Source organism: Myxine glutinosa, chromosome 5 (genome assembly GCF_964187855.1).
Source record: "Myxine glutinosa chromosome 5, kmMyxGlut1.1, whole genome shotgun sequence".
Taxonomy (NCBI): Eukaryota; Metazoa; Chordata; class Myxini; order Myxiniformes; family Myxinidae; genus Myxine; species Myxine glutinosa.
The window spans coordinates 126,323,008-126,348,958 of record NC_136265.1 but is presented as its reverse complement, the minus strand read 5'-3'; the positions used below and the strand labels follow the sequence as shown (position 1 = coordinate 126,348,958).

Sequence of the window (25,951 nt, the reverse complement as noted above, 5' to 3'; positions counted from 1 at the left end):
GCACGACGGAGGATGCCCAGTCGGCGACTGGCTTTGGAGGCCAGATTTGAAATGTGGTTTTCCCAGGAAAGATCATGGCAAATAGTGAGACCCAAAAGCTTGAGTGACAGATATGTCACTGTGTTGTGTTGTGTGTTGTCTTGTGTTGTCACTGAACTACTTTCTCAAACTTTTGTGAAATCGTACCAAACTTCTGGTATGCACATATCTCTCCCGTCGGTATGTCCTAAGGGTATTTTATTTTATTTTTTAAATTGCAATTTTTTTGGGGGGGGGAATTTTTGGGGATTTTTTTTTTTTTTTCAACTTGAATTGTTTATAAAATGTGATATCACGTATATTACAAATACATTTGTGCAAAATAATTGTTTGAATTATGATTGGTTTAATTTAAACCATGACAAAACGGCAACTCGGGTACAGTCATTTATCTATATATCGACACATCTGGGCAGTGTGTGTTGTCACTTAACGACTCCCTCAAACTTTTGTTTCCGTGGTTGTGAAGTGTTTTTAATAACGTTGTGGTGGTTTTGAATCACGTGGTGGTGAGGTATTTTGAATTATGTGGTGGTGAGGTGTTTTAATATCACGTGGTGGTGAGGTGTTTTTAAATCACATGGTGGTGAGGTGTTTTGAATTACGTGGTGGTGAGGTATTTATAATTACGTGGTGGTGAGGTATTTATAATTACGTGGTGGTGAGGTGTTTTTAATTAGGTGGTGGTGAGGTGTTTTGAATTAGTTGGTGATGAGGTGTTTTGAATTATGTGCTGGTGAGGTGTTTTGAATTACGTGGTGGTGAGGTGTAATCATCCCAAACTTCCAGTCTGCACCTACCCCTCCCCTATGTATGTGCTGAGGGGTTCTTTCTTGAAAAAAAAACATTCAACCTAAATTGCCTATAAAAATGTAATATCACAAACAACAAATACATTTGTGTAAAGCAATTGTTTGTATTATGATTGGTGAAAATCATGACAACACAGCAACTCAGGTACAGTCATTAGCCTCAGCTAAAATAAGCCCGTTCCTCAGTATCGACGCTTGGTGAGGCGAGCGCAGCGAGCCAAGCCAAGCTAGTATATAGATATAGATATATATATATATATCTGTGCAGTGTCTGTCTTGTGTTGTTGTCTTGTGTTGTTGTTTTGTGTTGTCACTGAACTATTTTCTCAAACTTTTGTGAAATCGTACCAAACTTCTGGTATGCACATATCTCTCCCGTCGGTATGTCCTAAGGGTATTTGTTTTGAAACATTTTCTAATTTTTGTTTGGGGGATTTTTTTCAGGAAAATCTTTTCTTTTTTTTTCAACTTATGTTTTCAACTTCAATTGTTTATAAAGTGTGATATCACGTATATTACAAATACATTTGTGCAAAATAATTGTTTGAATTATGATTGGTTTAAACCATGACAAAACGGCAACTCGGGTACAGTCATTTATCTATATATCTACACATCTGGGCAGTGTTTGTGTTGTCACTTAACGACTCACTCAAACTTTTGTTTCCGTGGTTGTTAAGTGTTTTTAATAACGTTGTGGTGGTTTTGAATCACGTGGTGGTTTTGAATCACGTGGTGGTGAGGAATTTTGAATTATGTGGTGGTGAGGTGTTTTTAAATGACGTGGTGGTGAGGTGTTTTTAAATGACGTGGTGGTGAGGTGTTTTTAAATCACATGGTGGTGAGGTGTTTTGAATTACGTGGTGGTGAGGTGTTTTGAATTACGTGGTTGTGAGGTGTATTGAATTACGTGGTGGTGAGCTATTTATAATTACGTGGTGGTGAGCTATTTATAATTACGTGGTGGTGAGCTATTCATAATTACGTGGTGGTGAGCTATTTATAATTACGTGGTGGTGAGGTGTTTTTTATTATATGGTGGTGAGGTGTTTTGAATTACGTGGTGGTGAGGCATTTTGAATTAATTGGTGGTGAGGTGTTTTTAAATGACGTGGTGGTGACGCGTTTTTGAATTTGTGTATACCACTGTGTATATAGATTTAGGTAGATCTGCAGAGGTAGGTGCTCTGATGATCATGGGTAGCAAGAGCCACTTCGATGTACAGTAAGTTAGGGACCTGTGTAGTCCGGATGTCAGATAAGTTGGATATTTGTCCCCGCCACGAGGGAGCGGGGCATGTTATTTAGTTCAGGGATTACGTTAATTCCCTTGTACGTCGTTCCCTCTGTGATCTATCCTTTGTCCCGTATGGCAACGCACCATAGACATTCGTTTGGCCCATCAGCGCACACACTAATTACATTCCTCTCCGCCACACTAACAATAAGACTCACCGGAAGCCAGTTCGGGGCTCTGCCGATAGAACTGCAGCCAGGTACATCACGAACTTGCATAGCAACATTTATCGGTCAGGCAGGCCGAGAGCCACGCCGAGGGGCAGCGATTGGACAAGACACCACCAATAGGGAGACGAGGCAAGATGAAGCTTGTGATTGGTCAAGGCAGGGGCAAGAAGCGACAGACTGGCCACCGACCGATGCCATGAGGGAAAGAGCACGAAGCGCTCGGCCAATGGGAAGGGACGGACGCGATAAGAACATTCGAGAGGTCGAGAAGCGAGGCACTGATTGGGAGAGAAAGAGAGCTGACATCAAGAGACGGCCGATAAAACAACGGGCAAGCCGACATTTTCTTCTTCTTCTCGTTCTGCATGCCATTTTCTCGTTTTTGCATCCCTTCATGCCCAGACCTCCCCCCCTCTGCTGCCTCGTGATTCCTCTCCCTCGATCTCTTTCTTGCTCCTTTCGCCACCTTTGCTATCCGACCTTGGACCCTTGCTTGTTGGGCGATGACAGACGGTGGAGAGACGTTGGAGCGCCGACGATCTTCCTTCCCTGCGTTCACGCACGGGACCTGGTGAGCGATCGCGCGGGGGCGTGAGGCCTGCCGCAGCAGCGTACGCTGGCCTAGCAGAGCGCGAGCAAGGGCGCGCAGAGGCCTTCTTCCCACAAACCGGAGTAGTGTTCAGACGGCGAGCTCGGGGCCTGACGATTCCTGACATACACAGCCAGACAGAGATAAGCCCGAACCACACAGACACGACGACCCCTTTATTTTATTATATATATTCCTTTATTATGTGAAGGCACGGTTTTTCAAGGGCGCAAAAAAAAATTCACGAGCCATGAGCATGACCTGCTCCTGTGTTCACTGCTGTGTGCTTCGTGTTTTCATGGCTTTTGCAGGATATCCCGCCATTCACACTGAACAGCTTCACGTGATATCCCGCCGCCTTTCACAGGTGCCTTTCACAGGTAAACAATGTTTCGCGGGATATCCCAAAAGGTAAACATTGCTTTGTGGGATATCCCACCAGCTGCATAACACGTCATCACTGCGAGTTACTGTACAGAATGGAACACTCAACAGTATATTTTAGTGCAATTGGCTGTCTCCCTTTTCCCCCATTGAAACAATGGCACAGCATGCATCCGTGGGCTTTGATCGACCTTTGCAGATCATTGTCGACATTTTCGGGTCTGCCTCAACATTTGGAGATTTCGCCTCGCCATTCGTGGTTTGTTGCCTGCTATTCGGGGATTTTCACGATTCGGGAACCAATCCCCCCTTTATCCATTGAAACAATGTCCCACCATTCGCGGTTTCGCAATTCACGGCATTTCCCAGGAACATATCCCCTGCGAATAGCGGGGTCTGACGGTACATGTATTATATTGTGTTATATGTCATTTTTGGCCCTACCTCTCAATTGTGAAGAATCACTTGGAGAATTAAAAAAAAATTATTGGATCCAGAGCCAGATCTTCACTAAAATCGAATCAATTCTTCCGGGTCATCCAAACCACCCATCAAATTTAGTCCGAATCCATCCATAAATCGATTCGTCCTTCAGTGGTGGAGGTAAAAAACAGAACCGGTGGTGGTGGTGGAGGTTAAGCAGGAGGAGGCTACATTCTTCTTGATTTCACACAGATCGTGACCAAGCTGGAAATTGTATTTTAAATCCCGTATTCATCCATGTATATCATTTTTCAGGCTCAGTACTTCCCATCAATTATCTTACAACCCAGGCTCAACTCAAACGTGGAAGTGGATGAATCAGTCATGTATTAATAAATTGTTTAAATTTTTGTCCAAGTGTATTTAGTTCTGAAAAAAGTGCAACTTTTATATTCCGCCACCTCCCCCACTCTCCACCCATATGATGTTGTAGTATTTGGTTAATAACAGCACACACTGCATGTGCACCTATTGCACAAAGTTTTGCTAACCTGGAATTCGTACATGGTAGGTCAAGAATCTTTCCATTACAAGGAGACTGAAAAAGCTATGGCCAATGTACAGTCACGTGAAAAAGTAAGTACACCCCATGTAAAGTTTTGACTTTTTCCACATATTTCAACATACAGCTATTTGATCTTCATTTCAACAATATTGATAGATAAAGGTGATATAATATAACAAATATCATGAAACATTTACATTTTGTAGTCCATTGCATAATTTAAATAAACATAAATGCAAATTTCGCATGTGGAAAAAGTAAGTACACCCTTGGCTCTAATAGGTGGTATTGCTCCCTTTGGCAGAATCAACCTCAAGTAGGCGTTTCTTATAACTGTCTACCAGTCTCTGACATCGACTGGGAGAATTTTTTGCCCACTCCTCCATGCAAAATTCTTTCAGCTGTGCGATGTTTGAGTAGTTTCTTGCATGCACAGCTCGTTTCAAATCCCCCCACAACATCCCCATGGGATTTAGATCCGGGCTTTGACTTGGCCATTCAAGAACCCTCCATTTCTTTCTTTTCAGCCATTCCTTGGTGGATTTACTGGTATGTTTAGGGTCATTGTCATGTTGCAAGGTCCACCTTCGGTTGAGCTTCAACTTTCCGACAGATCGTCTCCCATTATCCTCAAGCACCCTCTGGTAGAATGAAGAATTCATAGTGGATCCTATGATGGTGAGCTGCCCAGGCCCTGATGCAGCAAAGCTGCCCCAAACCATAATATTTCCACCACCATGCTTTACAGTTGGTATCAGGTTATTGTGGTCAAATGCTGTCTTTGGTTTTCGCCAAACATGTCTTCTGGTACTGTGGCCAAATAGCTCTACCTTTGACTCATCTGTCCAGAGCACATTGTTCCAGAAGTGCTGGTCTTTGCCTCGGTTCATTGGCAAACTTTAGTCTTGCCCTGATGTTCTTTCTGGACAGCAAAGGTTTCCTCTTGGCACACCTCCCTGGTAGATCAAATTTGTGCAGCGTCTTTATAATCGTAGACTCGTGAACTTTGACATCAACAGTGGCTAGAGCTACCTGTAGGTCCCGTGATGACATTCTGGGGTTCTTAGAGACTTCTTTCAGCATCTTGCGGTCTGCTCTCGGGCTGAACTTGCTGGGGCGGCGTGGCCTGAACAAGTTGGCAGTTGTTTGTAATCTTCTCCACTTGTAGATGATCTTCCGGACAGTCGAATGATTGATTTCAAATTGTTTGGAGATCTTTTTAAATCCCTTCCCAGACTCGTAGGCATCTATAACCTTCTTTATGAAGGCCTCAGAGCTCTTTTGATCTAGGCATGGTGATGCCACACACCAACAACAAAGAGCAAACCAAACTAAATGTCTGAGGTTTAAATAAGACAGGTTCCTCCAAGATCATCTCTAACGATGTTCTAATCATTTGCACCTGAGCTGGTGCACCTGATTCTAATTTTAGGTATTTGAAGTAGTGATAAATGTAGGGGTGTATTTACTTTTTCCACATGCGAAATTTGCATTTATGTTTATTTAAATTATACCATGGACTACAAAATGTAAATGTTTCATGATATTTGTTATATTATATCACCTTTATCTATCAATATTGTTGAAATGAAAATCAAATAGCTGTATGTTGAAATATGTTGAAAAAGTCAAAACTTTACATGGGGTGTACTTACTTTTTCACGTGACTGTACATGGAGAGTTGCACATAGCAAAAGAAGCGTTGCAGAACACACGAACGGTGTAAAATAGAGGATGCTTTCAAGGTCAATGAGATCACCGTTGTAATAGAGCTTAAACAACCTGACTTCAGCGATGATCGACACCCCGTCATTCAATTTACCCCCTACCCCCTCAAAAATAAATAAATACTCGCTGAGCCAACAGACTCCATCCAACCAATTTCCAAGATAGGGCGTTCCAAACTGCTCCAGCACCGATTGAACCCAGGCAAGGTATAAAAAGAAAAAAATAGTGTATGACACAAATCAATCAATGAAGAAATAGAATGCTAAAAATAAAAAAAGGTTACATCACATCACACATCACACACAAAAACAAAAATAGCTCATAGACAAATAGTCTGCTCAGACAATTTGGAGAGCAGGGGGGAGGGGGTTGGTGTAAAAAAAAAAAAAATCACGTCCTGACTGTAGAAAACACCACAAAGGTACAGATGATACTTTAACGCTTGCTTCAGATGTCTGGATGCAAACCATAAATATACACTAATGTTGTTAAATCAAAGAACAAAATTATCCAAACCTGCTGTTCAACAGGGTGAGGCTGCATGGCGGCCGTGCCGAGAGCAAGGCAGGCAGTCAGAAGCACACGGCATGAGAGGGAGGGTGTGGGAGGGGAGGGAGAGGACAGGAGGGCGCGAAGAGAGCGAGAGCGAGATCCAGAGCCAGGGAGTCGGGGCCCGGCGTTCACGTGCACGTTTGTCATTCAGTCATATGTTTGTCATTTGTTTTTTTAATTATTATTATTATTTATTTATTATTTATTATTTATTATTTATTATTTATTTTTAATTATATTTATTATTTATTTATTATTTATTATTTATTTTCTTTTTTGTATTTTATTTGTTTGTTTGTCATTTCATTGTCATTCGGGAGTTTTGTCATTCATCCGTGTTCTTCCATGAATTCCCTTTTAAGTGTTCTTTTTCAGGCTCTCCATGTGTACTCGCTCTCCTCAAATTCTCTCCCTAAATAGAGATCAAGAGCTGACCAAAGCTTTGAGCACACCCTGCTTCGGTGGGAGAAAATTAGACTCCAGTGTACATTGCTTTGCATGTCGTATACATGTACCTTCCTTCATCACCAGGGGATATAAATGCCTCAAGGTGTATTGGCAGTTGGATGTGGGTTTAGTCATGTGACTGAAAAGATAAAATACCTTTTCCATGGAACATCAAACCATAAATTCTCCCTAACGAGTTTGTTTTTCACACAGAAATGATTAATAAGGGGATCAGACGAGGGGCCAAGTTGACAAAGCATTCAGGCAGAAGGGGGGCAAGGGAGGCAAGCCGAGCATGACTTACACTTTGGGGGTAGGGTGTGGTAGTAAGCTGCAATAAATAAAAAGAAAGGCCAGGGGATGTGTGGTGTTTGGCAGAGATATAAAGGAGCAGAGAATACGTGAAATAAAGGGAAGGCACGGAGGCGGTAGGGTGTTCAATTTCCGCCATTTTGTGCATCAACTGTAGCTTGACCAATGACGAAAAGGGGGAAGGTGGTTCAATTAACGCCACGAACTCCCATATACCACAACCCCTACCCCCTTTTTCCTGATCCATACCATGTAAAGAGCCCTTGGTAACGACACACTGCAACATTGTGCATCAGAATGCCCTCTATGCAAGCCATGGCCAAGGTCGAACACGCAGCTCAGCTATTAGCATACATTTCAGTCCAAACATTATTTTATGGGCACAGAGTGCGTTCCGTCCATTTGATCAAAATCTCTCACGAACTAAAAATATTTTTGACGAGGAAGCTGCATAAAAGGCCAGGTAGCCGGTACGGTGCAAAGAGAGAGGAAAATAAATAAATAAATGGGGAAAAAAAAAAATCAAAATCAAGCAATCAGTTTCATGTTACATATAAAGGATGATTTATGAAACAAAAATACTAAATACTAAAATACTGTGATGATGCTCAAAATAATGCATCATTAAAATGGGTACATACATGTATATATCTCACAAGGCTGCATTTCTAAGGGGTAGATTTAGACAGTGGGCAGACATTTTTGCTACAGAAGTTCAATTTCAAAATGGAATAATTTAGTGAGTCACACACTGCTGAGAATGGCAACCTATGAAGGATGACCTGGGATTACAAAGGGAGGGTGAGCGAGGGAATGTTAAAGAACTCGACAAGAAAACGACAAAGATGCACACAAACAAGAATCCAAGACGTAATAGCTAAACACGCTTGGTTCACCTGTGCCTTCCTCAACCCTTCATTCTTACCCACGTTCCTCATTTCTCCAAGTCTCCCTCTATTTTGTCCCTCAATCCTGCTGTCGTCATGTCTCCCGCTCGCATTGTAGTTCTTTCCATTCTGTTACGTCATGTGTTCTCGTTTCTCCATGAGCCTCGACTTTGTACACAAAATAAAGCAAAAGTACTTTTCCTGACAGTATGCACACACAAATGTAGATCCTCGTTACAATCTGGTACCCAGCATTATGTTACTATAAGACGACAACCAATGGTATTCGGATACCTTTCTTAAATGGTTATTCGATTTTCTCCGCGAGCAAAAACAACAGGTTTCTTGATGGTATTCTTTCTCACTAGGGCATGCCCGATTGCCCGTACTATATTTATATCTAAAATTATATCCCCCCCCCTCTATTTACATGAAATGGTTTGGTCCAAAGCGAACGGCTTGCGAGTGGTGACAATCCCCCCCCCTCTATTTACATGCAATGGTTTGGTCCAAAGCGAACGGCTTCCGGAGTTTGGTAAAGAAATCGCCATCGCGTGCACAAACGCGCAGGAAAGCGAATGAATCGCAAATTCGTTTTTATTAGTTGTAAAACATAGTTTAACGCCAACATAGTTTGCAAACGTGAAATAAATGAATACGCTCTCAAATGTGCCATCCGAGGCAGAGTGTGCCCGCCACGTTCGGCACACGCGATCGTTCGCTGCTCTCTGATTGGTTGAATCGTTTTTTGGACATAGCTCGGTAAGTAATTGTCCGATTAATATGAAACCTTGAAAAGGCACATCCTCGGGTCCCCAGCAATATACCTGGCAAGTGAAAAGTATATCGGACCGGTAGTTGTCGAGAAACAGCGGTCACAGACAAACAAACAAACGTACAGACGTACAGACAGACAGACAGAGATTACTGGAATTATAGATAGATGATACTTCCCTTGGCGTTTGTGTCCCGGAAGGCAGTATTTTATGACCTTATTCTTCGTATACATCAATGACCTCTCCATTTCCCTGAAAAACCCCCTCTACCATTCTGATGGTAACTCCACCCCGTGCAGAACAGTACACCATACTTCTGAGAGGCAGACTGCCAAAAAAAAATAAAAAAATGTGACTGCAGGTCTGGAGAAGGGATGGGATATGGAGGAGAATGGCGGAGGGGGAGGGGGCAAGGGGCAAGGGGTGGGAGAGAGGAAACGAGGCTGTTGGTAACCTACTTGAAACAGGTCTTTCAATTCAGGAAGGACCCAATTCCTCACTCTACAATAATTAATGTCTGTCAAAACAGTCAGACCCACAGTTCACTTTCCTGACCAACTGCTGGAAGAGGTGCAATCCTTCTGAAAGTCCTCAGTCTCACATCCATCAAAGTCTCATCTTGGACCGATCACATCTCCAAGATAGACTCCGAGGTCGGCAGCAATACTCGTATTCTTCATAGAGCAAAGTACATTCTAGATCACACAGAGCTCATCACAATGTGCAAGGTCTTCACATGAAGTACCATGGAGTAAGATTCCCCACTTTGGGTTTGTGAAGCTGCCGCCCATCTTGTTCCTCTGGAGGCCGTCAAGCAAGTCCGAGGCTTTGTGATTTATTGGCATCTCCAGATAAGAGGACAAGATACAGGGTGTTTTTTTTTATTCGCCACAAGCACGTTTGGCAGGCACTTGGTGCCTTCAAAAAGTATTCACACCCCTGGACTTTTCCACATTTTGTTGTTTTCTATTTTAATTTGTTGCCTGAATTTAAAATAGTTTAAATCAAGTGTTTTTGTCACTCACTGATCGACACATAATACCCCACAATGTCAACGAAGAATTTTTTTTTTTTTAAACGAAATAATTAATAACTAGAATGACACTCTTCGACCGATATGCCTCCATCCACATTATTACATCAATATAATACTTGTACCAAGTTTGCTTTAAATCCATTCAGCTCTTCTCAAGTCATAACATTTTTCCTGACATGACCTCTGACCTTTGACCTCTTCACAGGTACCCCAAAATCGAATCAGTTAATCTTTATAACATGATACATACCTGTACCAAGTTTGAATTGGATCACTTCAGCCACAAGTTATAGATCTATTAGGACTTTGACCTTCACCCCAAAATCTAATCACGTAATCTTTACATGATTATACCTATCACGGATACCGGCACCAAGTTTGAATTAGATCACTTCAGCCGTTCTCAAGTTATAGGCATATTACAGACTTTGACCTTTGACCTCTTGGCCCCAAAATCTAACCAGTTCATCTTTACATCATTCTACATAATTTTACCAAATTTGGTCAGCATCCAATCACTGGTTCACAAGTTATCGCAGTAACAGTATTTTTACCTCACATGACCTCTGACATTTGACCTCATGACCCCAAAATCTAATCAGTTCATCCTTACCTCATTATACATACCTGCACCAAGTTTGACTAAGATCCCTTCAGCCGTTCTTAAGTTATCACGGTAACGAAAACCTATCATGGACAAACAGCCGCACGGACAACCTGAAAACATAATGCCTCCGGCGACTTAGTCGACAGAGGCATAAAAAGCTGAAAGGTCTTGAGTCAATAAGCATTCAACCCCTTTGCTATTACACTCCAAATTGAGCTCAAGTGCATCCAATTTCCTTAGATGATCCTCGAGCTATCTACAACTTCATTGGAGTTCACCTGTCGCCAATTCAATTGATTGGACATGATTTAGAAATAAACAAACCTTCTTATACAAGGCCCCATGGTTGACAGTGAATGTCAGAGCAGAAACTCTACTATGAAGTCCAAAAAACTGTCCATATAACTCCAATATAGAAATGTGAAGAGGCATAGATCTGGGGAAGGGTATAAAACAATTTCTAGAATGTTGAAAATTCCCAAGAGCAAAGTGAGCATCATTAGGAAAGGGAAAGAATATGGAACTACCTAGACTCTTCCTAGAGCTGGCTGTCCGGATAAACTGAGCAACCAGGCAAGAATGCTCTTGGTCAGGGAGGTGACCAAGAGCCAAATGACCACTGACAGAACTACAGAGTTCCTTGGCTGAGATGGGAGAACCTGCTGGAAAGACAACAGCCTCACAATCAGCAGCACTTCACAAATATAGGTTTTATGGGACAGTGGCCAGACGGAAGAAAAAGGCACTTGACAGTATGCCCATGGAGTTTGCAGGAAGGCACGTGAAAACTTCAGAGCATGAGGCAAAAGATAATGTGGTTTGACGAGCCGAAAATTGAAATATTTGGCCTGAATGCTTATTGCCATGTCTGGCAGAACCCGAGCACAGCTCATCACCCATCTAACACCATCCCTCCTGTGAAGCATTGTGGTGGCAGCATCATGTTATGGGGATGCTTTCCAGCGGCAGGGACTGAGAAACTTGTCAGGATAGAGGGAACAATGAATGGAGTCATATACAGGCAAAGACTTGTGGACAACCTGCTTCAGAGTGCAAAAGACAAGACGTTAGACTGAGGTGAAGATGTACATTCCAACAAGACAATGACTCCAAGTATACAGCCAAAGCAACAATGGAATGGCTTGCTGAAAAGCAACGAAAGAACTTCTTTTTTTTTTTATATCCATTTTAAATTTAGGCTGCAACACAACAAAGTGTGAAAAAAGTGAAGGTGTGTGTATACTTTCTGAAGGCACTGCATGTCATCACACTTCTGGCCCCACTTTTGTCTCTTCATTCCAAGCACAGCCCCCTTTGGCAGGACCATACCTTGTTTATCCAAAAGTCTACATTTTGGAGTTTGAGTCTGTCGTTTCATTCCTCAAAGAGGATAGTTTCATATATTGAAAAAAAAGAAATGTAAAACAGTGTACACTGTGCCTGCACCCAAATACCACTCAATTTTATGCTGTTTAGGACAAAGGTACACGATCACAGACACAGGTGATCATGCTTGCAGTTGGGAACTGTTGAAATCCAGCAGATGCAGTGTGGGCAAAATGCACGACTACAGCACTTTTGAAAGACAAAAACAAAGACCGGTATTGTGACAATGCTTTTAGTCGGAGTCATCGCAGTACCAAGAGCAGCCAAAAAAAAAAGAAAAAAAAAAAGGTATAATAAGCTAATGGAAAGGCTGGAAAAATAAAGAATAATGCAATAATAAAAAGAATTCAATTTTGCAATAAAAAGTGGATAAACCAAAACATAAACGACATTAATGAGAGCATGATGGGAAACCACCTCCCACTGACACGATACATCTGGCATTAACGGAATAATTATTGAATGGCTGAAGTCAGGCTTCAATTTACATAATATTAAAAGCTTTGTCTGGAAACGCAAACAGCAGCGGAGTATGCATTATTCATCGCTATGTTTTCTTGCATTCCTCACAAAGATGGCAGACATGTTTAGAGAAGACATTCCTTGTAACACAACACCTGCAATGCTTCATGATGGAAGCACATCTCGGTAACCAGTTGGTTAGACAATGTCATCCTACTCATTCGCCTCTGCCCTGATAAAACTAATCACAATATGGTCCCAGGACCCAGGTGCAAGACGCTTGCCAAGTATGCGGCCTGCACTCAACAGCAAGCTCTCAGAATAACTTCTAGGCAGAAACAATTGCACAAAGCGACAACTAGAATGCGATGCAACAACTGCAATGGGAGGCAAGTGTGTGGTTCGACAAAACGGCAACTTTATCACCATCTTGAAAATTGGATCGACACAATTTGTACCTTCCAAAAAAAACATACCGAGCTGTAGTTGCATTTTTTTTAATTTTTTTTTTGTATACTGAATCGAGGCTCGTGAAAGAGCTAACATTTACTTCACAAACAAATCAACCAGACAAACAAAATATATAAAAAGAGGGAGCGGAAGACAAGATGGGGAGAGAAGGGGAAGCACACAAACACAACATTTGAGAGCAGGGACATCGGGAGATGTGTGGGAGGGAGAGGGCTTGGGGGGAGGAGGCGTGGGAAGGGGGGGGGGGGAGGGGAGGGAGAAGTATAAAACACAAGGACACCAAGGACTTCCAGGACAGAAGTTCGTATTTCAAAAAAGTGGATTTGGGGTGAAATTAGCGGGGGTAGAAAAGATCAAGGTTTTGGATGGGGGAAGATAAGAGATGGTGGTGAACAGCTGTTTTAAAGACCTGGAGGGTGGAGTGGGATTGAAGAGAGTGAGGGAGTTTGTTCCAGAGGCGGGAGAAAAGAGGAATGAAGGAGTGAAGGTGAGCAGAGAGTCTTGATTTTGGCAGTTTAACCATAAGAGGGTTGCAGGCAGATCTTGTGCGACCTGTAGGAATATTTGCAGGACAGAGCCCAGAGAGAGCTGGGGGGGAAAGGCCAGAGAGGAGTCGGTAGAAGACGGAAAGACCACCAACCTGCCTGCGGTAAGTGAGTGAGAGGCCCTTGGAGTTAGCTTTATCGCAGGAGATTCCAATGATTCTGAATGCTTTGGTTTCAACAGCGTGAAGACGAGCTAGGTGTGAGGCGGGAGCACCAGCCCAGAGGGGAGAGCAGTATTCCATTGAGCTGCGGAAGAAAGCCTTGTATGTGGTGAGGAGCTCAGGTGTGCCAAGGAAGGACTTCGCACGACGGAGGATGCCCAGTCGGCGGCTGGCTTTGGAGGCCAGATTTGAAATGTGGTTTTCCCAGGAAAGATCATGGCAGATAGTGAGACCCAAAAGCTTGAGTGACAGAACTTCTTGGAGAGGATTATTCAGAAATTGGATGGGAGGGTTGTCCATTCAGTCTTTTCGGAGAGACATCGTAAGAGTGTGAGATTTGTCAGGATTGAAAGACATGTTCTACTTGCTTGCCCAGTCTGTGATTTTGTCCAGGTCTGCAGAGAGTGAGGAGGCTGCAGACTGCCGATCTGAGGGATGAAGAATGGAGCGACAGAGAGTGGAGTAATCAGCAAAGAGATAGAGAGGATTTTCAAGAGAGTCAGAGAGATCATTGATGAAGCCCAGAAAAAGCACAGGGCCCAGAACAATGCCTTGGGGAACTCCAGCCTGAACAGGAAGAGGAGATGAGAGAAACCCATTCAGGGCCACACGTTGACTACGACTAGAGAGGAAGTCCGCCAGGCATGCGTGGAGATTTCCATGGATACCAAAAGAGGAGAGTTTGGTGAGCAGAGCGGGGTGCCAGACCGTATCGAAGGCACGTGATATGTCAAGGGAGACTGCTCTAATTTCCTGTTTGGCATTGAGGACCTCCATCCATTGTTGAGAAAGCAGAAGCAGCATGTCCAGAGTAGAGTGTCCAGGTCTGAAACCAAATTGATGATCAGAGATCAAGCCATTGGAGAAGAGGAAAGATTTCATATCTGAAGCAATGATGGATTCCATGACTTTGCTGATAATTGGGAGAAGGCTGATTGGTCTGTAGTTGCTGGGAGTTAGAGTTAGAGCATTTAGAGTTGATATTGTAAAGTGGAAGGGAAGTGGGGGTTAGCGGTGCTATGAGAGCTAGATTGTGGTCAGAATAGTATGGTCCATATGTTCGCGTCGGTTGGATTACTCTTCAAACAGCGTAAATGTCAGAGTAAGTCTTATTTCAAAAAGTGCACCGTGGAGGCAGTGTGTTAACTTTAAGACAGCATAGGGTAAGTTTGTTGTGTGAAACCTCCTGTAAATCAGGCGAGGCTGGGTGAGGTCTTACGGCACTGGGAATTTAACACCAAAGGAAAATGGAAAGTGCATTGTGCTTTCGGAGGAATGACAATGCACGCCATGGTGGCTGTGGAGCCCTGGAGGAAGGCGGAACACTTTTGGTTCAGGGCCGTCCCACAGGGCGGCGGCTCGGAATATGACCCCACCCACAAGCAGTGAGCGGCCAATAACAGGGACTCTGTGCATGAGGGTGGTGCCAGAGTTGACGAGAGTTGTGGTCACGCTCCACGCTGCAGTTGAGCGTTATTCATGGTGACCTAAACATCTTGCTCTCTATTTTTGTAATTATTATTATTATTATTTTTGTGTATATATTGTTGTGGATATGAGAATTGTGTTTTTTTATTGTGTAAAATATCACCCTCCTTCCTCCATTCTGTGTATAAAGGTCAAAGGTCGCGCCCGTAGTTATTCCATAAACAATCACGTAGCCAATCATAGATTTCCTTTGTTCAGTAGTTATCTCCTTATTATGTGTATTAGGTTAAGGCTGTGTCTTCCATTAATTAATACTGCATTGCACCGAAGTGGAATAAGGTAGATTCCCTGCACATCCCCCCTTTCGTCAATTGCCAACTGCATAGGGCGGTTTGCTGCATTCTGCTGCTGCTGTGGGTTGTGGTTTTTTCGCTGGAAGGCTCCATTAGCCACGAGGTCATCTCGGAGCAGAAGGTGGGAGGAGTCGGCCCAGCGCCAGGAACAAGGCGTGGCCTTGCCAACGCCTCCTCTAAGGGCGGGATCGGTGAGCCCTCGTGACCAATCAGGGCCGAGGCGAGCTCACCGATGGGCGTGTCCTGGAGGCCGGCGGCTTGATCGCCCGAGGCGATATATAAACGCACGCTGAAGCCTTTGCAAGAAGTTCAAGAGGGAGGAGTCCAGAGAGCAAGTTCAAGAGGGAGGAGTCCAGAGAGCAAGTTCAAGAGAGAGAGGAGTCCAGAGAAGAAGTTCAAGAGAGTTGGAGAGAAACGGGAGGGAGGACAAGTGAATACCCAAGAGAGTCCTGAGAGTTGCGGGAGAGAAACGGCAGTTCAGGAGAGAGAGAACCCGTCACGCCAGACCCCCCCCCCCCCCCCCCCATCAGCAGCTTGACTCCACCAAGCAGCGTTGGCTCCACCAGGCAGCTTCGACCCGTTACCCCGCGGGAACCAGGATCGGTGGTATCGGTGGCCGTCGAGGTCCAGCCCGACGTCCCGTGCGGGATCAAGCCCGAACCATCTGCCCCAGCTGAACCTTCCTCTCCTTCCAGCGATTCGTTCCTATCATCATCCCCCGTGTAAGTCTGATTGTTCGTCCGTCTTCTGTGTTGTCCTGGGGTTGTAGGTAAGACTGCCATAGGTAAGCTATATTTGCACTGTGTCTCCTTGCTTCTTTCTGTCTTTTATTTTATTATCCTTCCTTCTTCCTTGGTTTCTTTAATTGTGTAAATAGTAGTAATAAATAATATTCGTATTTCCACCCTTTTGTCTTCTTCTTCTTCACATCCTTCGTCTTTGTCTTTTCCAAATCGAATACCTGTGGCACGATTTGGCCAACGTTCAGGAATCGGGTCTAGTCATTGTTAATAGTTCGTGCCGCGGTTGCTAAAACCGCTCAGCAATTAACATCTGTCCGCGGTACGAACGGGGCTGTGCCACCTACCTTTCCGGGGGTAGCTGGGCAGTGTCAGGGACCACGTCGGTCAGTTATAGGAGAGGGGACTAATCCCCCCTCTAAGGGGAACCGAGGCCGACGTTGGGTTCCGTAACAATATATATGGTCAAGGCTAAGTGGATGAGCTAGTACCAGTACACTGAACGGATCAGGACTAAACAGGACAAAAGGAACAGCAGAGTTAATTACAGGGTTCACGCAGCCATGGCAGACCAAATTTCCAGGAGTTTCCCAGGATAAAAAAGTTTTTTCCAGGACTTTCAATGTAAATGTTTTATGTAACAAGTGACAATGGAATAAACCTCAAGAGTAAGTGAAACATTAATTGTTTTCCGTTATTCCATATTCCATTGAGATGAGTCACAGAACAATGTGTAGAGTGCATGTAATAGCTTGGCGATACCAATACCAGAGTTTTCCATACCAGTTTGGAATGCACCATGAAGAATATGCAGGATACAGCTCCACACATCTACCAATGACTTGCCAAAGTTAATTTCCATTTCAAGTTGCACACTTATGAAACTTCCAGTTGACACTTGGGCCATCCCTAGAAAACTGAATAAGATTTCTTAATTTCAAGCTTGCCAAAAGTGAATGAAACTCAGCATCCATGTCTTCAGCCGTGCAGTGTTCAACACACAATCTATATAACCTGACTCAACTTAATCATTTTCCCCAGTCTATGTGCAAGTCTAGTTGCTTCTTTTGAATATTTTTCTTCAGTGACTCGTCAAATAGGAGCACATATTTGCTGTCTACTTTGTTTCAAGAGGTTATGCAAACGGCATGCTTTTTACGGCATAGCTCATAGGGAAAAGTCGTCTAGAACAGTGTATGTCTGTCCATATGTCCCCTCAAACGTACACCAATCAGAGCGGAGGATATGGTCACATGACAGGGGTGATGTGATGTCATTACGGCGGTATGGTGGCTGACTCCGCACACCACCATTTTGACTCCAATTTCGTTCAGGCCGAACATATCGTTGAACCTGTCATATATCACAATCGCCATGCTCTATCTTTACGTTTTTCATTCAGTGTGAAACACAAACAAAGCGATTGTTAAAATGATCATGAAATATCAAAAGCATAGAGGTTACAGGTCTTCCAACGACAGTACTTATAGGCCTTAGGCTTCATGGCTCACCTTCAGGCCGCTTCAGAGAAATTAGCCCAGGTTTCTTAATACAGTGGTATTGTTTTCATAATAATAATAATAACAATAGCGTTAATAGAGAGCTTCGTAAGCGAACCTCTATGGCAATTGCATGTATATGTAAATCCATTCAAAATTTTATGTAAATCCATTCAAAAGTTAACTTTCATTTCAAATTTCACAAAAAAAAAAAAATTCAATTTTTTTCCCCATTCCCTTGGGAACAAAATTTCATGTTGTCATTTGAAATGTCCCTTCCATGATCCGCCATCTTGTCCCTTCCATGATCCGCCATCTTGCTCACGTGATCTTGCTTTGGTCTGGCGCGACCTATGAATTATTTTCACCTGGTGATTAAAATCAATATATATATATATATTGTAACGGATTTGGGAAACCGTGCACTTTGTGTAATTTATTGTAAATATACCCCCTTTGTGTCATGTAATGATTCGTGTAAATACCTCCATTCGTTGTTGTAAGATCAAAGGTCGTCCCCTAGTTAGTCCATCGCACCACGTAGCAAATCATAGGACGTCTCCATAGTTATATCGTTATTCTGCGTTTCAGTTAAGGCCATGTGTCCAATAGTCGATCTTACGTTGCACCAAATCAAATAAGATAGAGCCCCTTTTCCATAGCGTTTGCCTCCATTACCAACTGCATTCGCCTACATCTCCAACAGCATTCGCCGCCATTGCCCATGTGCTATTGTGCTCCAACTCGGAGAAGGGCGTGGCCCGCCCATCGTCATCAAGAGGTGGAGCCAAGAAGCCCTTACGACCAACCAGGAATCCGTGGGCATGGCTTGGTAGGGCGTGGCTATATAACCCGTCACGGGAAGCCCCCACCGCCAGATGAGCGAGGGGGGCCAGATCAGAGAGAGGAGAGAGCTTCAGAGACGCGCGCGCAGATGAGGAGATATACGTCCCGCCACGCAACAGATTGGCAAGCAGCTTTCGAGGCAGACGAGTAAGGAGGGACCTGTTGCTGCAGAAAGCCCTGCCATGTGGAGCCGCCGGCTGTTCGCTTCCGAACTGTGAACTTGGAGCGGACCTCTCTGCTGCGCTTTTTTGCCCGGACCTGCCTGCCCTGTGTCCCACCTGAATCTTCTCCTTCCAGCCATTCACTCCTGCCTGCAATTTCCCTTTTTCGTGTAAGTCCGTGGTCTGTCCTCTGTGTTGTCTGGGATATAAGTTAAGCTTGTATAAGGATTTGCCCTGTGTATCTGCTTCTTCCTCTTCACTGTAAATGACTTCGTTCTTCTTCTTCTTTGGGTTTGTGTAAATAATAATAAATACCTGTTCCTCCATTGTTTGATTTCTTCTTTCTCATCCGATCGCTTTAGAGATTTCCCCATTCAGTTCCTGTGGCGTGATTTCGGCCAACGCTTATGAATCGGGTTAGTCTTTGCTAACGGCTCAGATTCCGGGTTGCTAAACCGCTCGGCAAAATACCATCTTGTCCGGGATTCGAGCGGGACTTGTCTCCCTGTTCTGCGGAGGGATTGATAAAGGTATTTGGGCTAATACCTGGACCCATAACCCTGATCAATCCCCCTCGCAAAGGAGCGTTACAGGTACCAGGAACGGAGACGGCCAGCTTAACAAGACGAGGGGATTAAACCCCCCCTCGGTAAGGGGAGTGCCGTCGTCCGATTCCGTAACAATATAAATGAATTCATTTATTCATTTATTGATCATTGTTCGCTTTTTCATAAAATAATCTTGCTCACGTGATCTTGCTTTGGTCTGGCGCGACCGATAAATTATTTTCACCTGTTGATTAAAATTATTTTCACCTGGTGATTAAAATCAATAAATTACAATACAGTACTGTACAGAACGGATTTTGAATTTGAAACCGCTCATCGTTTATGCCAGCTACACCGACTTCTTTTTTTCCACCAGCTACACCGGCTTCAGTTTTCCGCCAGCTACACCGACTTCATTTAAGCCAGGTACACCGATTTCAGTACGTACCTGCCAGTCGGACCTACATGCCTGGTCCAGTCGACTAGAAGTCTAGACTATATAGCCTACAGTCGGTAAGTCCTGCATTCTATCCCAATCTATCCATTCAATAAAATTAATTTGAATTTTAATTCTAAGCCCAAGATCAAACAACCAAGCCTAGCTCGGCCTAGGCCTACAGATGTTTGCGAGGGCTGCGTACTCGATCGACTGACTATTGTCGACGAAGCTCTCACTCTACGCAATGCGTATTCATATTACTAATAATATAGTAAATATAATTGTAACACTGCAATCCCTTTGTCATTATTGCAAAGTTTCTCGATTGAAGCGGTGTATGGTTGGTTCATTGTTGGCTCAAAACATAGAATAAACCAGTGACTCAATGCAAAAAAGTTAAACACCTGTACTTGCATTATTTTCTAGCTGGTTTCCCCACCCAGGTCATACAATCCTCTTCAACTAAAGTATTGAAGGAGCTGCGCTCCAACGCGAGTCGAAAGAATCGACGCGACCAAAGACGGAATTCGTCCGAGTTGCTTTATTGAAACAAAACAGCTCAGGTATTCTGACCAAAAGCCCGTTTATCGGGCAGCAATATATATACACATTTATGTCGGGAAGTTTGCCCGGCAAAAGCTATACCGGGCATGCCCGGGTGTCAAGGGCGAGCCTTGGAAAGGCGAGTCTGGACCTGACGGGGTGTGTTTGGCTGCGGCCTGGCAAGTCGAGGCTGGGCGTGCCCGGGCGCTCTGGACGAGCACTGGAAAGGCGAGAGCGGGCATGCCCGGACGCTCTGGGCGAGCCCTGGAAAGGCGATAGCGGGCATGCCCGGACGCTCTGGGCGAGCCCTGGAAAGGCGAGAGCGGGCATGCCCGGGAAAGACGAGACCGGGCGTGCCCGGGAGGTTCGGGCGTGCCCGGGAACAGTGAGTCCGGGCATGCCCGGGAGAGGCGCGTCTGGCCATGTTCTGGCCGGTGCAAGGCGATTGTGTGCATCCAGCGGTAACCGCTACAGTATCAAACACGCCCGGCTAAGCCGATGTTAGACTTTCGGTCTTGTTTAGTGTCTGCCCAGTGATGCCGTGCACTCACCTCAACCAAGAGGGCATTATAAGAACCGAAGACAAACAAGAATATATTACAATTGAACACAGTGTTGATGCAGAGATAGATACAGTACAGTACTGTACGCACTGCGTGTCTCAACAAGATGGTATCGATATAATAATAGCGTAAGGACTCGACTTTGTTATCCCTTTTACGCCGCACCCAGTGACCCGATGCCCACGGCACTAATGGATTTAGGATCTACGAACCTCGCTCTTTGTTTATCACGTACAGCCATACTCGAAAAATCTGAATTAGCCGACGTTGGGTTTACGATCTACGAACCGCGCTCTTTGTTTATCACGTACACTGTACAGGCATACTCGAAAAATCTGAATTAGCTGACGTTGGGGCCCAAAAGCATCCGATTAACTGCCGATACGACACCATCTTACGACGCCATCGTATTGGCGTCTGCTGGGCGAAGGCGAAAGCAAGTCGTCCACTGAGTGGACAATCCAGAGCATGCATTTGTGCCGGTGTCGGCGATCGTTGTTCATATACGCACTCTTCATTCTCATCTTTCTTCCTAACTCTTACTCGGACAAGCAAATCCCCTATGCCATCCATAATGGTACACTCTATCCATACACCACATCCTCCCTTCCATGGATGTTCCACGGGTTTCGGCTAGTTCATAGAATAATTACCCTGCGCAGTCAACTTGTTGCAAGCCAACTCTTCTGTTTTTGAACATTTTTTTTTCTTTGATCCAATATGGCTGCCAGACCACGTGAGCGATGACATATAAAATATATATTCTCTAATATAACTGTTGCATAGATCACGCTCAATACATTTCAAACTGATCAGACCAAGCGTTGTGCCTGTCGAATTATGATGTCATAATTATGGCACCAAATGACATCGTTAACACCTATTCCCCATATGGAGCTCTTTACAATGAGCCATGTTTCAATTTTTTTCCATGCAGCGGTTTTGGAGGTATAGAGGTGCAACATTTTTAGCTTTTTCCAAGATGGCGCCTGTACCACATGACCTATGACGTCATGATTATCATTAAAATATTCTACAGGAGGAGGTGCTCCTATGGTGAAAATTTCTTGCCCATCAGACCAAAAGTTGCTGAGAAAAAAAATTCACAATGAGCGGATAAGTGTTGTACTTGTCGAATTATGACACTACCACGTGACCTATGACGTTATAATTATCATTAAAATATTCGACAGGAGGAGCCGCACATATTCTGAAAATTTCGTGTCCATCGGACTAACAGTTGCAGAGGAATTTTTGTTTTATTCATACTGATCAGATCAAGCTTTGTACTTGTCGAATTATGACGTTATAATTAAGGCACCGATGACATCACCATCAACATATCTTATTCCCCATGGTGAGTACTTGACAATGAGCCATGTTTCAATTTTTTTTTTCCATTGAGCGGTTTGGGAGATAGAGGTGTAACGTTTTTCCAAGATGGCGTCCGTACCACGTGACCTACGACGCCAAAATTATGAATAAAAACAAGCGTTACGCCTAGGTCCCCCGTCGGTGACGTGATGTGAGTTGACAAAGTGGAAGACGCAAGGTGGCCACTTTGGATTTTGACGTGGCGACCAAATTTTCAATAGCGTTCTCCCTTATGTGTAGATACACCCACACACCAGATTAGAAGTTAGTAGTTCGTTTATTAGTCCCCTACCGGAGTACACCGGAGGGGACTATAGGTTTGCACGCCGTCGCTCCGTCCGTCAGTCCGTCCGTCCATCCGTCCGTCTGTCCGTCCGTCACGCAAAGAACAGTTTTCCGGACTTCTTTTCTAAACGCTTAATGCTAATGATTTCAAACTTGGCACATGGTTTCCTCATGACAAGTTACAGGTCAAGTTCGAATTTCACGACGTCTCGATCATTTTTGACAAAGGTATGGCACTTTGAACTTTGGTAATTCTGATAATTCTGATGATCCTTAACTCAGTGCCATTTTAAGTTTTAATTTCCTTTAAAAATCAATTTCTCTGCAATAATAGGACCGATTGAGATATAATTTTCACCATATGATGGACTCGGTCTGTATAATATTTTAATGGTAATTATGACGTCACAGGTCACGTGGTTCGGTCGCCATATTGTTTTTCGTGAAAACATGAAAACCCCTTTTTCTCTGCAACGGCTGAGCAGATCGAGGCCAAACTTTGCAGGCAGAATCGCATACCCATGACGAACAAAAAAGTCAACGAGCATGACGTCAAGCGTCACATGGTTTCAGAGTTATGACGTTTTTAAGCATGAACCTTTAAAGCCGAGCTCCTCCCTCATTTTTGATCCAATCGAGGGGAAACTTCACAGATCTGTTCAGCACTAAAATGTCCTTTTGGAATTTGCGATAGGGCACGTGGTTTGGCAGATATCGTTAATTAAACGAAAATAATTTTTAAAATGGACATCTCTTGTTTATTCTCGAGTTCTCCTCAAGCCGCACCGCGCACCCTCAGCCTCGTCTCGCGAACGTCAAAAGCGCGACAGCGCGCGCTTTCGGGAGGGGCGGAGCCAGGCCGAGCAACATATATATATACACATCGATCATTGATCGTGAACCGGAAAATATAATAAATTACTGATGGTTTAAGAGTTATGGCGTTTTTAAGCATGAACCTTTAAAACCTAGCTCCTCCCTCATTTTTGACCCAATCGAGGGGAAACTTCACAAATCTGTTCAGCATGTCAGTCTACTAAAATGTCCTTTTGGAATTTGCGATAGGGCACGTGGTTTGGCAGATATCGTTAATTAAACGAAAATATTTTTTAAAATGGATATCTCTTGAATCGCGAGTACCTCAGACCGTGAGTTGGTAATAATTTATATAATTCACACAGTGCAATACGTGCAGGCCGCTCCACGGAGCGACCTTGCAGGCTTATCAACGAGGCGAGGCGTGACACACATGTTTCAGCATACCTCAGATGAAGTTTGAAAACCAGCATCAACCGTGCATAAATTTGCATATTCGATCATTTTTGACAAAGTTATGGCACATTGAACTTTGGTAGGGACATGTATTGCAGCGCAATACTCAGAATGCTTGTTTTTCAAGATATTCCACTCAAGGTTCAGACATACATGGCGGCGGCCATCTTGGATTTTGACGTGGGTTGCACCCACACACCAAATTAGAATTCGGTCCTTCGCTTACGCACTCACGGACGGGAAAACCATAGTCCCCCTTTCGCTCCGCGGTGCGACGGGGGACAAAAATTATGCAGGCGGAGCCGCTTCTATGGTAAAATTTCGTGTCAATCGGTCCAACGGTTGCCGAGAAAATGATTTTTTTTTAAATGCAGACACGTACAGCACACGGCCGCACCTGAATGCTTAACCCCGCTTTTCGCTTCGCGAACGCAGGGTAATTACCACCCGCGCTGCAGCAGTGTGGTTGAGTGCACACAAGCCGTACAGGGGGGGAAATACTGCATAAAAGCCAGATGGACAGTGTAAAAACATAACGGTTCACAGAAAATTATATTTTACAGAAAAAAGTCAAAACCACATAAAGTCAGTAAACGAAGACCGTGTAAAACAATGTCTGGATTAGATTTGGGAAAACGGACATTAAATACAAGCGAAATACAACTGAGGTGCAAATACCTGTCATGGAGCCAAATCATTCCCTAAAACGGAAGTTAAATTGGTAATTTGCAATCATATGTGCTGCCATGCTTTGGTGCTTGGTACCTCTCGAACGACTCCAAAGTGCGCTTACCCCCATATTCCCGATATTGAACGCCTTTGAGACCCTGCATCTGGCCTTGTGAACTGACTCCTTCACGAGTCAATCCAGATAGTCGACATGCATCAGCCACAGGAATTAAAATAGCAAAGCTTTGACATTCTTATAATTCACTTCAAGTTCAACTTTCCCTTTCCAGTCAACATCAATAGCACAAAGAGTCGCTACTTCCTGCTTAATCGAGACTTTTCCGTCGGCACGACGTAATGTATGCACGATCTGAAGTCATGTCGTGAAATGATTCAGTTTCCACTCTACGGTAAGTATGGCATGCTGATCTAATGGTGGAGCATTTTCGATCCCTGGTACTGGTGTATTTTAAGAGACGTCGCAGAGCACCCTTTATTGTGTGCCAATGGCCATTTTATAGATTTTATTTCCTGTATTGTGTCTTTTCACGACATCACATCGCGAGCGTGATTCATTACTTGCAAAATCGAAGATTTTTCAAGTATATTGGTCGGTTGTGTTTGTGGTTCTGTCTGTCTGTCTGTCTGTCTGTCTGTCTGTCTGTCTGTCTGTCTGTCTGTCTGTCTGTTTGTTTGTCTGTTTGTCTGTTTGTCACCGGCCTACAGGTCACAATTTTCAACCGATCTTCACGAAACTTCACCAAATGGTAGAGTTTGTCAAAAGCAAGAAGCCTATTGTTTTGGGGTCAATAGGTCAACATAGGGCAAAGGTCACCAACTTTGCTAAATTTCTAAAATCCTCAATTTTCATCTGATTGACTTGAAATTTGAAGAGGACTTGCATATCTGGTCACTGAATTCAACCACCAAGTATACTTGAGGTCAACATCGGCCAAAAGGTCAACATAGGCCGAATTTCTAAAATCCTCAATTTTCATCCAATTGACTTGAAATTTGAAGAGGACTTGCATATCTGGTCACTGAAATCAACCACGTATTATATTTTAGGTAAACACAGGCCAAAAGGTCAACATCTATCTATAATTCCAGCAATCTCTGTGTGTGTGTGTGTGTGTGTGTCTGTGTGTGTGTGTGTGTGTGTCTGTGTGTGTGTTTGTTTGTCTGTGACCGCTGTTTCTCGACAACCACGGGTCCGATATACTTTAAACTTGCCAGGTATATTGCTGGGGACCCGAGGATGTGCCTTTTCAAGGTTTTAAATTAATCGCAGAAGTAGTTACCGAGCTATGTCCAAAAAACGATTCAACCAATCAGAGAGCAGCGAGCTATCACGTGTGCCGAACGTGGCGAACAGACTCTGCCTCGGATGGCACATTTGAGAGCGTATTCATTTATTTCCCGTCGGCAAACTATGTTGGCGCTATGTTGGCGTTAAACGATGTTTTAAAACTAATTAAAACTAATTTGCGATTCTTTCGCTTTCCTGCGATATGCGACCTTCCGGAGCTCCTGTGAGAGCGTGCGCCATTACGGATAGTACGGGTACGGGCATGCCATATGT

General features: G+C 43.9%; 1 protein-coding gene across 6 annotated transcripts in view; it reads right to left on the bottom strand.

Annotated features, from left to right (window-relative positions):
* LOC137427133 (protein NDRG3) overlaps positions 1-25,951 on the bottom strand; it is a 210,868-nt gene that overhangs the window by 93,554 nt on the left and 91,363 nt on the right. Inside the window, exon 1 of one of the 6 annotated variants that reach the window (XM_068116324.2) lies at positions 6,524-6,609. The exons of 4 other annotated variants lie outside the window; for them this stretch is intronic. In XM_068116324.2, the coding sequence (XP_067972425.1) occupies positions 6,524-6,550 (27 nt within the window). In that variant the 5' untranslated portion in view covers positions 6,551-6,609. Of the gene's footprint in view, positions 1-6,523; positions 6,610-25,951 lie in introns of those variants that run through there. One more of the 6 variants, XM_068116323.2, reaches the window with a different exon arrangement.